Source organism: Polistes dominula, unplaced genomic scaffold (genome assembly GCF_049000335.1).
Source record: "Polistes dominula isolate Pdom_NZ unplaced genomic scaffold, Pdom_raw_medaka contig_83, whole genome shotgun sequence".
Lineage (NCBI taxonomy): Eukaryota > Metazoa > Arthropoda > Insecta > Hymenoptera > Vespidae > Polistes > Polistes dominula.
This window is the reverse complement of record NW_028301032.1, coordinates 1,914,442-1,929,293: the sequence shown is the minus strand read 5'-3', so window position 1 is coordinate 1,929,293 and position 14,852 is coordinate 1,914,442. Positions and strand designations below refer to the sequence as shown.

The 14,852-nt window shown below is 29.4% G+C and overlaps 2 protein-coding genes across 10 annotated transcripts; both read right to left on the bottom strand.

Moving 5' to 3' along the window:
* Nucleotides 1–81: 81 nt before the first annotated feature.
* On the bottom strand, nt 82–868 carry HINT1 (histidine triad nucleotide binding protein 1). Its single transcript, XM_015326562.2, has 2 exons — nt 584–868; nt 82–461 (listed from the first exon to the last, which is right to left on the bottom strand). Exons 1-2 carry the CDS (start codon nt 782–784, stop codon nt 192–194), a joined length of 471 nt encoding a protein of 156 aa, XP_015182048.1. The 5' UTR covers nt 785–868; the 3' UTR covers nt 82–191.
* A 617-nt stretch (nt 869–1,485) lies between these two features.
* LOC107069328 (cyclin-dependent kinase 4) lies at nt 1,486–13,415 on the bottom strand. 9 transcript variants are annotated; one of them, XM_015326555.2, is made up of 8 exons: nt 12,862–13,415; nt 9,993–10,167; nt 9,815–9,875; nt 3,212–3,433; nt 2,782–3,122; nt 2,357–2,707; nt 2,108–2,268; nt 1,486–2,019 (listed from the first exon to the last, which is right to left on the bottom strand). In XM_015326555.2, exons 3-8 carry the CDS (start codon nt 9,861–9,863, stop codon nt 1,797–1,799), a joined length of 1,347 nt encoding a protein of 448 aa, XP_015182041.1. In that variant the 5' UTR covers nt 9,864–9,875; nt 9,993–10,167; nt 12,862–13,415; the 3' UTR covers nt 1,486–1,796. The 9 variants fall into 9 exon arrangements, with proteins under 9 accessions (XP_015182041.1, XP_015182040.1, XP_015182042.1 ...); XM_015326554.2 differs by lacking the exon at nt 12,862–13,415 and adding an exon at nt 10,260–11,701; XM_015326556.2 differs by lacking the exon at nt 12,862–13,415 and having other exon boundaries at nt 10,014–11,702.
* Nucleotides 13,416–14,852: the final 1,437 nt, after the last annotated feature.

The following is a 14,852-nucleotide window of genomic DNA, read 5'->3' as shown; positions in this document are numbered from 1 at the left end:
ATAACAATGTAGCATATATCTAATAAAATGAAATATATATATATATATATTTTTATATCATAGAAATAAATTGTTAACGTATTATTATGTTCGATGATTTATTAGGAATCAAAAAAAAAATGGTTATAACGTATTGTTTTAACAAATCATTCAAACTGTAATATGTATCAGATCAAACAATTAGAATTTTGTTAACCTGGAGGCCATTGCATTTGTCTACCACCGAGTACATGTAGATGCAGATGAAACACCGATTGTGCACCATCCTTTCCATCATTAACAACCATACGAAAACCATTATCCAAACCTTCTTGTTTAGCCACTTTTCTTGCAACTAACATTAAATGTCCCAACAAAGCTTCATCCTCGTCGTCGGCTTTGGACAATTGGGGAATTGGTTTTCTTGGGATTACCAAAAAATGTACAGGAGCTTGTCCATTGATATCATTAAATGCAACACACTAATTAACAAACAAATACAGATCAATCGAGGATTTATGAACAATGATGTATATGTATATATATATATACAGATAATAAATAAATAATAATTATTTATTTTATAAATTATTCGATAGATTACCTTATCGTCTTCGTAAATAAAGTTGCATGGGATTTCTTTACGCAATATTTTTCCAAATATTGTATCACCACCGGGAGTGGCAGATTGTGCTTTTTCCACTTCGGTCGCCATTTTTCTTTTTAACGTTGAGTTTATCGATAATTTGACACTCGAATAAATGATACGTTTAGACGAATTTAATGCTAAATTTAAGAATAACATTTTTTACAGATATTCTTTCCAATGAAATGCGCATTTACCAACTAACTGTAATTTAAGAATCACTTTATATTTACGAACTTATCAGCAAGTTCGTAAATACAAAAATTAAATGGCTGATTATGAAAATTAAAAAATTTGGCGCCGAATTTGATATACTCTCTAATCAAAAATATATTACACAAATAAAATTCATAATTAGTGAATGTAATATTAAAGATTAAATTATAAATAAATATATATTACTATAAAGTTGTTAATTTAATAGTTTACAAAACTATAAAATGTATTTTATTCTGTTATACAGTCTTTTTTTTCTAACCTTTGTAATAAAAACATTACAATATCTTATCTTAGATGTATATATCGCTAATTTGTATACATATTAATAGCAAATATTTTACATAAGATTACATTTTTTAATATTAATATTAATATATCTAAATTCTTATTAACAGTTACATGATATGGCAGTGTCTTTTCTGGTCTTTTAGGAAGATCCTAAATCTTCCATAATGATTCTAATAGGTCTTAATAGACCCCAGTCTTATCAAAATTATTCTATTGTATAACATATATTTAAGTATATTATTTAAACGAAGTAATAAACTACTTATCTCGAAGAATTTGTCACTTCATTCAAAATACAGAATCAATTATGTCTTTGTGTTATTTTTTTTCTTCTTTTTTTTTTTTTTAGAAAATATCTTAACTTAAACACACACATTAATTATGAGTTGCTATAAGAAATACCTTTTTTTAAATACTATACGTTATAACTACTGTATAATAAATTGATAGAGATTAAAATAATATGTGATAACTAAGCTCAGATTTTGTATACACTGTAAAATTATTTTTAAACTTTTGTTTTTTTTTTATAATATAAGACTAAAAATAATTTTGAATATTATTAGAACTATATATATATATATAGATAAATAAGATTCCATAGAAATAATTCTATCAGTCTAAACATATACTTCTCTGCTTTGATAAACAATAAGACATAAATTTATGATGTTTGATTTGCAGTGAAGTATCTGTGCCTTAAAGCTTGATAAGCTGTTAAACGATAATGAGGATTGAACGTAAGCAACTTTTGTAAAAGATCTAATCCACTTTCAGCTAGATTAGGTACTACTTCACCCAAAGGTTTTGGTCTTCTATAAGGAAATGCATTCCAACCAAGGGATACGTTTTCAGGCCACTCTTCTATTCTTGGAGTACCAATAATTCTAAAATATCACATACAAAATGTATACAAAATATATGATATAGGTTATATTCTCTATTAAATTAAATAATAATTATAATTAAACTTACTGAAAAATTCTATCCAATTGGTCTCCTTCACTAGTACCTGGAAATAATGGTTTCAACTTACTAATTTCAGCTAATATACAAGCAGCTGACCACATATCTACAGAAGATGCATACGAGCAACCTAATAAAACTTCTGGTGCTCTATACCATTGAGTTACAACCTATATAACAAAATAAAATCTATAGAAATTAAAGTAATCATTTAATTTATAATCAAAACTATATATATATAAGGAAAATTGAAATTACCACAGAAGTTAAAACCATGTCAAAGGAATATGTTTTAGCTAAACCAAAATCTGCAATTTTGATCCTTCGATCTGAGGTGACTAATAAATTTTGTGGCTTCAAATCCCTGTGTATAATTCTGTGACCATGTAAAAAATCAATGCCAAGTAGAATGTCCTTGAACATTCGTTTAACAACGTTGGGAGGTATACCTGTCTCTGAACATGATGATATATAAGATGCCAAGTCTTGTTCAACATGTTCAAAGACTAACCAAAGAGTTAAGCTTTCTTCTAATGCGTCTTCTATAACTTCATTGAAAGGTAAGACACTTTTTTGACGTTTGCCTTGACAAACGTCCAATAATCTGACCTAATGAAAAGTTATACATTTAGAAAAACAAATGAATTTCAATAAAAGGTTACAAATTGAATCAAAGTACTTACGATATGTGGATAATCAAGTCTTTCGAGTTGTTTCAAAGTTGAAATTTCTCTAACTGTAGACGTAGGTAATCCATCAATACTCAATGGTATTCTAACTTTTTTAAGTGCGACAACTTGACCGGTATTAGAATCTCTTGCTTTGTAAACAGTACCATAGGCACCATTACCAATATAAATTAATTGTATGTATAATGCGTGATCACCTATTAAAGATGATTGCATATTTACAGTAGAATTCAATGCGACGGCTTTCATGTCTGATGTTTCTTGATTGCTATTATCTTCGTCTGAATTTATATCAGATATTTCTCTTATACCTGATGGTCCTGCTATTGCTTCCTCTGTTGGATTTGTACGGTTTTTTTTTAAATAAAATATAATTAATAATCATAATGTATATCACAAATATAAATCAATTGAAATATTATACCTTCAATAGATTTATATGATTCTTCTTCAGTGTCCTTAGGTGAGTGTAATGTTTCGTTACTTTCCAAACTTTCTTCTTCCTTGACTGTGTCAACTTCTTCTTCTTCAGCTAGTTCCAACAACAATCTAGATCTTTTCGAATTCCTAGGAGGTGAGAAATCCGGTCCGAGCTCAGAGCTCGGACGTCTAGGTCTTTCCGCCATCACCACATTTTGCCAATTTTCTGAAACACCCCAATAATATTTTATTTATTGTACATAACATAGTTTATGTTTGTAGTGTGCTACCATTAACAAGGTCTTAGGAAACCCAAAGATTATACCCAACCAACAGTAGCGCTACAAATACTCGATAAACTGTCAATGTTTCTTAATAGACTCAACAGTAATATTAACTGTGTTTGGCAAAGAAAATATTGGCAAACATTGAAGAATACCGCTGGATCTTCAAAAGTACTTGTTCAAAAGTATTTGTCCAATCACCCGCAAAAATCACCCGTGTTCTATTGAACTCAGTGAATACCTTCAAAACAAGGCAAGCGTAAAAACCAACCCCAAAGATTATACACTAGCAGCACAAAATATTGAAAAATATTAAATACATGTGCATTTAATATTAAAAAGATATTTAATGTCTTTTTAAATATTAATTACATTTACTTTATTACACAATTAATTATAAATACAAATGTATTCAATATTTTGTACTACTAGGGTATTTACAAATTCTTAAAATTAAAAATACAAAGTACAAGAACAAATAGTTTTCATTTTGTTTATGAGACTTTACAAAGATGTTTAAGAATGAAAGATTTATTATGAAAAATATAAATTATAAATAATAAAAATGAAAGGAAATACAATTTACTTGCTGATGAATATAACCAGTTCCTATTTTATGGGGAAAAGTAAATAACATTTTCTACAATTCTAGAAAAACCAAAATTTTTCCTCTCTCTCTTTTTTTTTTTCTTTCAAGTTAAACAATGAAAATGTCGTTTGTATATATATATATACAAGAAAAGAAATAAACTATACGTATATACACTTCTGCATGTATATACGTTGGCACACACCGTCTGTTTCGTGACATCTGCATGAACACCTGCGTTCGTATAATGGAAGGAACCCTCGTGTCGCCCTTCACCGTCTTTCCGAAACACATCTTGTAAAACGTAATGAAGCCCTTATATATATACCATACGAAACTTTCTTTAGTCCTTTGTCTAACACCAATGTGAAATTTTATATTAGTATATATTTTTACCTTCTCAGAACATCCGGGCTAAATTGTAATTTGAAATGGGGAAAACATTATGGGAACGAATATGGGGGAAGAAAACAAAAACAATTCAATTCAATTGAATTCAATTAAAAAAAAATGTATAAAAAGAAATGTTGATGAAAGAAGGAAGAACTTTTCTAATTAATGTGCGATTAATTAATGCAATAAGAATTTAAAAAGTGGTGATATGCAATGTTACTTCATTTTTTATCTAAGGTCAACAAAAGTTGAAAGTTAAATAAGAGTAAATATTTTTTAATAGAGATAGAAATTGATATTCCCCTACCCCCTCCAACTTAAAGAAAAAAAAAAAAAAGAGTAAAAGGTTTTAACATCTTGGCACGGAAATAATTTATAAAACAAAATTTCTGAGAAAACATGTAATCTCATTTTGATTAACATTTTTTTTTATTTTTTTATTATTATTATTCTTTTCTTATAAAACACACACACGTGTGTGTGTCAATTCATTGAGTGTGTTAGTCTCAACGTATAAGAAGTGGATTTTTTATTAATGAAAAAATATCGCAACGAGCGGAAGAGCAGGAGTGGGGGGTTTAAGGTTAGAGTGGGGGGTTGTTAACGATACTACGATATACAATAAAATGTTGCAAAGTGATAATTAGAATGTAATCTTTCTTGTGGTCCCCAAAGTTTGTTCTTTTGACTCAATTAAATATATTAAATGTTTTTATTTTCATCTTCTTTTTTTTATCAGCTTCCTCTCGTGATAAAACATGGCGGAGAAAAAAAAAAGAGAGAGAGAGAGAGAGAACGAAAACAAGAAGTTTATACGAGGAGTCATAATGTGAATAAAAAAAAAAAAAAAGAAATGAGAAATAAAATAACTCACTATGAATGTGGTTGAATATCATACTGAAGAAAGATCACGACTATGAATTTACACTACGTGCTTTTGGGTTCAAACAAGAAAATGCAGGCGCTAGGGGGAAAAAAGGTGTTAAGAAAAAAAACAAAAGGAAGAAAGAGAAAAAACATGCAACAATTTCAACAACAACAAAAAAAAGGAAGAATGGAAGAAGAAGAAGAAGAAGAAGAAGTGGGGATAGCGCCTTCTGAGAACAGTATCCGTGCATCCGGGGGACTTTTTCTACTCGGAATGCGAGAGAAAGAAAGAAAGAGAGAGAAAAGTTGCAGTGGGAGTAAAAGAGAAGAATGGAAGTGGAAGGGAAGGACGAAAGATTGCTTGGTAGGAGGTAGAGAAAGAAAGAAAGAAAAAAAAGAACGGAAAAGTGTTTGAAATCTAAAGAGAAGTTAAAAGAAACCTAAAACTAACGAATAAAAATATAATTATTTCTCGCATGGTATTATCACGATACAGTTTTTATTTTGACTAACGAAGTTAGTTTTCAATGTTTTATTCAAATGGTGAAAGAATTATTCGTGAAGGATGATAATAAATTAAAAAAAAATTTGAAAGTTTTACGTGGATAGTCACATTTTTTCCCGCTGACTTTCGTAGTAAAAGAAAATGGCGTCCTTATTCTAATACTTTCTTCCTCCATTCTTTTTCTCTTTTACTCTTTTTTGTTTCTTTTTGTTTTGAAACTTTAGGATACACATAAACAAAAAATTATATTTTTCTTTGAAAAAAAAAAGTTAAATAATTAATGTTAATGTTAATTAATGTTTCAAGTAAAAGAAACCTAATCGATATAACCAAACTCTTTGACCAAAATAAATGTTGAAAAATTACCCAACCAAATTATATTTGGTATCCCAAGTGACAATCCTATATATAATATGTATATGTATGTAATATGTATTAACAAATAATTATTTTATTATATTTATAAACAAAATATTGATTTAAACAAAATAAAATTGCCATTAGAATCGTTCAAATCTCGCGCGTTTGATTGATAGTCATCAAAAGATTAATTTATCTGAAATACACATACGTATACAGTACACATATATACTTGACAGATGAGATGATCAACGAGTACACACGTGCGCGCGCGCGCGCACTCATTGTGTAATACAACCTGAAAAAAATATACCGAAACGATGAATGAAGAAGAAAAATAGAAACAAAAGGATTATTGGATACGAGATGAAAAAGCTCAACATTGTAAAATCATAAATTTGCTTTTATAAGATCGAATTTACGGAATATCAGTTGACATTGTACCCACCCACCCACACATACATACACAGTTGTGAAGAAGAACATTCGTTAATTTCACGGTGCTTAATGTAGGCCAAAATTCATACTGTTATCAAAACAAAAGCCGTTCACCGTGGATCCTCTTCCCCTGACCCCACCCTCTTTCAATCTTTTACTCCCCTCTCCTACCCCCCTATCACCGTAGAAACAAATAAGAGATTTGTATCGTTAATGAATACATACATACACACACATAAGTATGCATAGTCTAGCGACGTATGACAATTTGCGTAAAAAAAGGTTTTTTCTTTTTTTTTTTTACATCCGACATCTTTGTAATCTCTTCAAAGTGATAATTTAAGTTTAAATATACGTCATTGACCGATGACAACGATAAAATCTTTTTTAATGTTAGATTTTGAGACAATCATCAGCATGATCGTTTGAAAATTAAAGAGGGAGGGTTTAAATATTTAATAAAGGTTTTCTAACCTTAATTTTGATCCTTCTTTTAAAGGAAATCAATATTGAATGAAATATATTTATATGTATAAATGTGTATCAATACTTTGAAAGCAAATGTAGTCTTTCACTTGACTCAATTTGATTGGTATCATTTGTTCAATACAACATTTGAATGATTTAAATAAATGGGTTGATATAAAATAATACTTTAAATATAATATCTTATTTATTTTATCGAATATATAAATCGTTTAAATTCTAAATACGTTTAGAGTTCTAATTACCAACGTGTGAACGACAAAACGTTATCATCGAATAACGATAATCGTGGAATGACAAAAAGAAAAAATATGGCGTCGAGTATCTCAATAGCGTCGGGCGGGAATTTTGAAAATCACAAAAAAAAACAAAAGAAAAATTTTACTTTTCTATCAAGTATTCCGCCATTTTTATTTTTTTTTTATTTTTTACTAACCTGTCATCATTGACACATACTAAATACGATTCTAAGTAAGTATAAATAAGTTTGTATACAAAATAAATGCTGATGTGTGTGTTAACGTAATAACAAGACGGTTATTCCCAAATATATACCGGGTGTCTTCCACGTAAAAAGAAAAACTTATTGTAATTTGTAAATATGAATAAGTTTGTACGTGTAAAATAAATGTTGATGTGTGCATTACCGTAATAACAAGACGGTTATTCCAAAATATACCGGGTGTCTCTCTCACGAAAAAAGTAAAACTTAATGTATTGTCGAAGTTTATATTTTCTTTTTTCTCACTTATGGCTATGAAACACTTACAATTAGAAGGGGACGAAAAAATGAAACTAGGCACAACCCAGCCGTGACAAAACGAACACAGCGTACCACCGGAAATGGATATCGTCGTTCTCTCTCTCTCTCTCTCTTTCTCTCTCTCTTACTTTCAAAACAGATCACACGAAATTCAAAACTAAGGTAATTGGATTCCAAATATCATTTAAAGATTCAAACCGAAACATGATGGAGGAACTTAAATTGAATAATAAAACACTAGGATGACACACCCTTTTGGTTTTTTTAAAAAAACCCCAATCCTTAAAAAAAATGATTTTCAGTATCATTTGAAAGAATATGGACAAATAACTTGAAATGTTTTTGAAAAAAGTGTGTGTAAGCACAAAGTTATTGTGCTTGGGGGGTCGTCAGAGAACTTGAGAACTTAAAGAAAGAAAGAGAGAGAGAATGAGAGAGAGCTGCCGGCCATGGGCCGGCCGCGTGCTCGACGGGACGTCGAACTTGAAACTACGCCACCGGTTTTTCGTGATCGAGTTTTATAAGAAGAAGGAGAGCCCATGTCCGATGACTATTACGAATCATCATCATCATCATCATCAGATGACGAATTCAACGCGTCTCTTACGTGGAAACTACTTTAAACTATTTTTCTATAATATTCGTCATTTTCTTATTAAAGATACATATATATAGATAGAGAAAGAGAGAGAGAGAGAGAGAGAGAGGAAAATGATTCACATCAAACGATCAGCTGTGACCAACACACACACACACACACACACACACACAACACGCTATTCGTTACTTTCTCGTAAAGATCGTTAATTTTTCTTAGAACGAAACTTGTTAGCCTTTTTTGTGGTTCTATTAAAAATTTCCAAAATAAAATAACAAAAAAATATATATATACGTTGAAGTATTGAATACCTCACCGATTTGGCATTCCCTTTGATCCCTCCGTTCTTATTCGCGTTAGTAGCACGATTATTGTACTTCTTAGGATCGTAGGCAGCCATATTTAAATAGAAAAAGGTACACACCAGCAGTGACAGAGAGACAGAGACAGAAAGAAAGAGATAGAGATAGAATGATAGAAAGAAAAAGATAGAGAAAGGAAAACACACATACACACAGATATATATATATATATATACACACACACATACACACATACACACAAATAGTAAGCAGAAGAGACAAGAAGTCAAACAGACAGACAGACAGACAGATAGACAAATCGTAAAACCTTTGACACTTTACCCGAGTCTCTTACACGATTCGTGAATTTGTAGTAGGGTTTTTGTTTATTCCGCGCGTTGTTGATGAACTCTAAGTTGACAAATTCTTTTCTGAATTTGTTGATAAAATCGCAAAATGAAGTTGTTCTCTTTCTCTCGACGTGGCGACGACGACGACGACGACAACGACGACGACAACGACTCGATCGTGTAAAAGTAAAGAGGTTTTGAGTAGACGGAGAGACGACGAGGACGACGTTTTCTTCCCGAGGGCGGAGCACGAATGGAAGGAAGTGGGGGGAACAGGACCGATGCGTTAGTCTCGGGCCCGTAGAAGGTGCTTCGTTAGCACTGACGTTAGGACTTTAAAAGGGCCCTCTTTACTACTCCTCGTCAAATTTTTTACCTTTCCCTCTCTCTCTTTCTTTCATCTTCTTCATTTCAACAAATACATTTTTGTAACATTTTTCAGGAAGACTTTGTTCGATTTTTGATCAAATCATGTTGTTAAGAAAATTGTCAATGAGAAAAATGTTCATCGGTCAAACAAATCAAACCCTGCCCCCTCTGCCACGTGTTTTATTGGGTTGTACGGAAAGTAATCGAATTGTTTCCTGACCCAATAAAGGGCATGAGTTGATACAAACCGGCAGGGAGATTGGTGAGAGGTTAAATTGATCAAATTCAACTGTTTATACTCACCTAAACGGCCTAAGTTTAATCTTGCAGAGAAAATTGTCTTCATTTTCATAAAAGTTAGTTTCTGAAACAACCCAATAAGAAGAACATTTAGGAGACTGTCCTATTTGCATGTAAGAAATGTCAAGTAGAAGATTAGAAAGAGATAATAGAAAAGGTATGATGTGAACAAATAATTCACCAAGTCAATAGAAGTCTTCACGTGTTATTTCTAACCCCTAAGAAGATGTTGTTGAAGTGTGATGTTGTGTCCTTCTATTGTTACGTGGCATCTACTGCTGCTGCTGCTACTCTGCTGCTGCTGCTGTTGTTTGCTGATCACGAATAGTTTAACTGGACACGCATCGATGACGAGTCTAGACGAATATTATATCCCGCGGCGTTAGTAAAACCATGATGACGATATTTAATTTTTGCAAAATATATGAACAAATAAATAATAGTCTACTTTTGCTAGTTTTATTTGTTCCTTGCCCTCAAAGTGGTCTCGTGTGTGTTTTTTAAATTCCTTTTTTTAATATACACTTACAAACAAACGATTGACAACTGTGTTGCGCGTAGCACACGGTCTCGAAACATGAATGGAAATGCTTCTTTCGATTCGTTGTGTACAAGAAGTATATGTGTGTGTGTGTGTGTATTTGTATTGCTAATATACACACACACACACAGAAATAAGAGATAGGAGAGGAGAGTAGAGGAGAAGGAAATAGAAGAGTAAGGAAAGAAGCACAGAAGAAGACTGTTCTGGAATTGGGTAGGAGAAATTTGTCGGTCAGATCAGGGCCGGGACTATTAAACATAGGGCCCTTTCAAGGGCTTCTTTAAGGGCCTATCTATTGTATTAACTTTATACTCATGCTACGTGCTTATATATTTCTTTCATCACTTTTTTTTTCTTTTTGTTTACTATGGGAAATAATTTTCTATGCAAAGAGCAAAGAAAAAAAAGAAAAAAAAAAAAAAATGCTAAAAACCCTAGTATTAAGAAATGTAGATAACAGGATGGAAAGTATTCTTAACCAATCGGATTTATTCTTTAAACTATAGGCGGGTAATTTGGAATAGAATAAATAGATCACTAATATGACAAAAGTGAAGATGATTTTCTAATTGTAATTCAACATTTGTTCTAACAAAAGGAAACAATGTTCGTAACATTTCTATGAGATTTTGGTTCAAAAGTAATTTTGTAATGTCAGGACATCGTAGGGGTAAAAAATAGGGATGAAAGGAAAGAAGGGAAGGGTTGTTTGAATTAATATGAATCATAGATTTTCTTAGTATGAACAAAGTAGACAAGTTATGAGATTATATATCGATCGTTATCATGGTTGAACGTATAATTCCTTATCATTTTGAAAATAGTGGACGACACACGTGCAACATGCATGTGACTAAAAAAAAAAAAAAAAAAAAGGGACAAAGATAAATAATACATTTCTTCTATTTTGATCTAACGTAGAAAACTGATAGAAAAAATGTCCTAGGAAAATGTAAAAAATAAAATCTTTTTCTTCATAAATAATTGAAATTTTCTCAAAGTTTTTCATTCTTTCCTTATGTTTATTCGTGTGTGTGTGTGTGTGTGTGTGTGTGTGTGTGTGTGTGTGTGTGTGTGTGTGTGTATATGTGTGATTTTTTTGTTGGTCTTGTCATTTACGTTTTTTTTCCAAGAGACAAATGTAATTTAAAATCATGAATTCTAAAGGAATATATATATATATATGTTATACTGTATAAATGTTTCGTTTTCTTTAAGTTTACTTTGTAGTATTATACTAGTAAAATTCCTTGTAAAACATAATAAAACTTAGGTGACTGATTCATAGATTAATCGAACATGTTTAAATACATAACTATGAATCGTCGGTAAATTATCCCGTCATATCGTCATACTATGATTCGTTCGATGAATAGAATTACTTTCCTAAATTTTTTAGGAATATAAAAAAACATTATAATATATAATTATAATTTAATTTTATAATATTATTTATAATATATTAATAATAATTTATGTGTATAATATTATTTGTAATATAATTTATAATATAATTATAATTTTGTAATGAAATAATTTCAAATTAAATAATTTCCAATTTACAATTATTATTAAATATTATAAATTTTTAATATAGAAAATAATATTTAAATTATAATATAATTATAATTTTTTAATTAAATAATTTGTAATTTATAATTATTATTAAATATACCAATTTTATTATTGTTATTTAATATAAATAAATATAAACATAAATAACTAAATCAAACAAATACGTAAATCTAAATCACGTTTTATAATTATTATTTAATATATCGCAGTTTAATTATTATTTAATATTAAAATACTAATTTCTTTTTATTATAACAATTTATATCCAATGTTGTTTATTAATTGTGTTCTTATGTTGGTCATCAAATGACTCGTAAAACTATGACAAATGTATTTTATAATCAATTCTTTATGCACCCATATGTTTACGTAGTACACATATGTTTCTTCAAATATGGCGGAAAGATGCACTCAAGTGTCTTTCCCTTATTGGATTCTGTGCTCTACATCTTTCATAAAGAAAGAAAAAAAGAGAAAAAAAAAAACCAAGAAAAAAAGAAACAATCCCGAACCGAATTAGCTAAAAATAGTTCTGACTTTTTAAACTATACCATAAACGTCGCCATATTTAATCTGTACAACGGTAGTCAGTTGTTGTTCCATCAAATTCTATTTGTTACAAGGATAACTGTAAAAAAAAACCTTTCAAATCTATTAATTAATATTAAATAATAATTAATACATATATTTTTAACTTAAAATGTTTAATATTATTTATAATTATCCTTGAACAAAAAAAAATCTATTAAAATGTCGTATACATTTATGGTTTGGATGGATTCATTTAACGCGTTTATAAATAAAAATAAATATTAAATATTGATTTACATATATAAACGTAAAATTTGTTAACAATTATTCTCAATTTTTGCTTTCATGTTTAACAATTAATTATTAATTTATTTTAACGCATTTTTTAATAATTACTTACCGAAAAATCGAAGTGACGATATTGATGTTAGATAAGAAGAAAAAAAAAAGGAAGGTTAGGATTGTCAAAGGGACCTCGTAGGAATAATCGAAGTTTCCTTTTCAACTGAAAAACATTATGTCGAGTTCAACACCAAATGGCTTCCTTTCCCTTCGTTCCCTTTCTTCCTTCCTCCCTTTCCGACCTTTTTGATAGCTTATGCGTTCCTTGAACCAGTTACTGCTGCTTCTGCTGCTGCTGCTGTTGTGTTAGATGTGTCTTCAATTTCAGCAAAGTAGACTTCAGACTGGTTTCTGCTCAATTTGGTTGCCATACCTCACTGCACCATCATCCTTCACCATATTGTTCAATCAGCTTTAGAATGAAAATAGGAAAAAAAAGAAAACCGTATCGAGTGATCGAGTTGCACAGGAAATCACCATAACCTTCTATAAATATTTATATTATTAGTGTACCTTTTTACATACCTTTTTTTACCTTTTTTTACTTTGGATCAATTGTTAACTATTTATAAATTAATTTTTTATGAATTATTTAAACAATTTTTTTTCGTAAAACGAGATATAAATATAACCTTTTCGATCACGTGTTCATTGGTTGTATTAATGAAGAATAAATATTTGTTGTTTGATAAAACTTTTCTTTTGTTAAATTTGATTAGGTTTAACTTTTGTTTTGCATTAACACCCTTTTTCGAATTAATAATTTTTTTTTTATACAGGTAATTGTAGTATCGTTATTGATTTACCATCTGTAGGTAAGTTTTTCTTAGTAATTATACAAATTATTGTATACATTATTTTTATAATGTATTCTATTTTTTGTTTTAAATGGTTTTGTTCAATTATTTTAATGTTATTATCAATCTTTAATAGATATCAATCTATAAGTTATCAATAATTTTAATTACCAACTGAGTTACTTACTGTAACAGTAAAATCCTATAAAAATATTATCGACAGATAATACTGACTGAAATTGTCTACGTAGAGTATGACATGTTGCCTAAGTTCAGGTGTAATATTTTAATAACCTTAAAAATGATTTAAAAAAAAGAAAATTATCTAAAAATTGACGTAAACGAAGTAACGATAATTTGATTACAAAAATTACAAAAGATCATTTTTAGCATAACCAAAAAAAAAATAATCAAAATAAATACCATATTTTGAGATATAAAAATTATGACTTAATATAAAAAATAAAAATCACACGTTTTTTTCTTGAAGGAATATTTGCCATTAATAAAATAATTCTTATTGTTAAATATTCGAAGAAAAAAAAATAAAAAAAAAACAAAAAACATTGTATGAAGATTCTTTACATTAGTTTATTCACGTAGTAGAAAGAATCGACACTATCTATACCGTGTAATGGTTCATGGATACTTAAACAGAGTGCAAAAATCCGTTAGATAGTAGAAATGCGATTTTAATTCTCACTGCGCGCAGTTACAAGTTAGGTTTTGTTGTAACGAGGACACACACAGACAACACCTTCGTCAAAGTTTTTTTTTAGAAAAAAAAAAAACAAAAAAATAAAAAAAAAAACAATTCGTTCAAGTATGGGCGTTGTGTTACCAAGAATGATACGTGAGGTAGATGATGATCAAAATGAATTTGTTCACAAATATTATACTACATTGCATCGAGAAAATTATGCGGCCTGTTATTGGGGCCTTAATTTTCATTCTTTCAACCATTTGCAATTTCAACCCGTTATTTTAACATCACACGAAACAACAGAAACAATTTGATAGAAAGTTTTGTCTTTTTGTTTTACTTTGATCGTTTGAACAATTCGTAAATGATTAAACAATGAGAAAACAATAAATAATATTTCTGTATAATATAATATAATATAAGTCCATTTTTTCAAAAAAAAAAAAGAAAAAAAAAAGAAGAGATATCATTTAATTCATGCTTAATTTAATGTAAACTTTTAATGTGTGGGTTACTAGTTAATAGTTTAATTTCTTAAATAGTAATTTG

What these genes read in the sequence shown, in the direction of transcription:
- HINT1 (XM_015326562.2), bottom strand. Translation starts at nt 784, where the DNA reads ATGTTATTCTTAAATTTAGCATTAAATTCGTCTAAACGTATCATTTAT. An exon ending in TTATTTACGAAGACGATAAG is followed by an intron (nt 462 to 583) that starts GTAATCTATCGA and finishes TTTGTTAATTAG; the next exon opens with TGTGTTGCATTTAATGATAT.
- LOC107069328 (XM_015326555.2), bottom strand. Translation starts at nt 9,863, where the DNA reads ATGAAAATGAAGACAATTTTCTCTGCAAGATTAAACTTAGGCCGTTTA. An exon ending in ATCATATAAATCTATTGAAG is followed by an intron (nt 3,123 to 3,211) that starts GTATAATATTTC and finishes CAAATCCAACAG; the next exon opens with AGGAAGCAATAGCAGGACCA. An exon ending in CAATTGGATAGAATTTTTCA is followed by an intron (nt 2,020 to 2,107) that starts GTAAGTTTAATT and finishes GTGATATTTTAG; the next exon opens with AATTATTGGTACTCCAAGAA.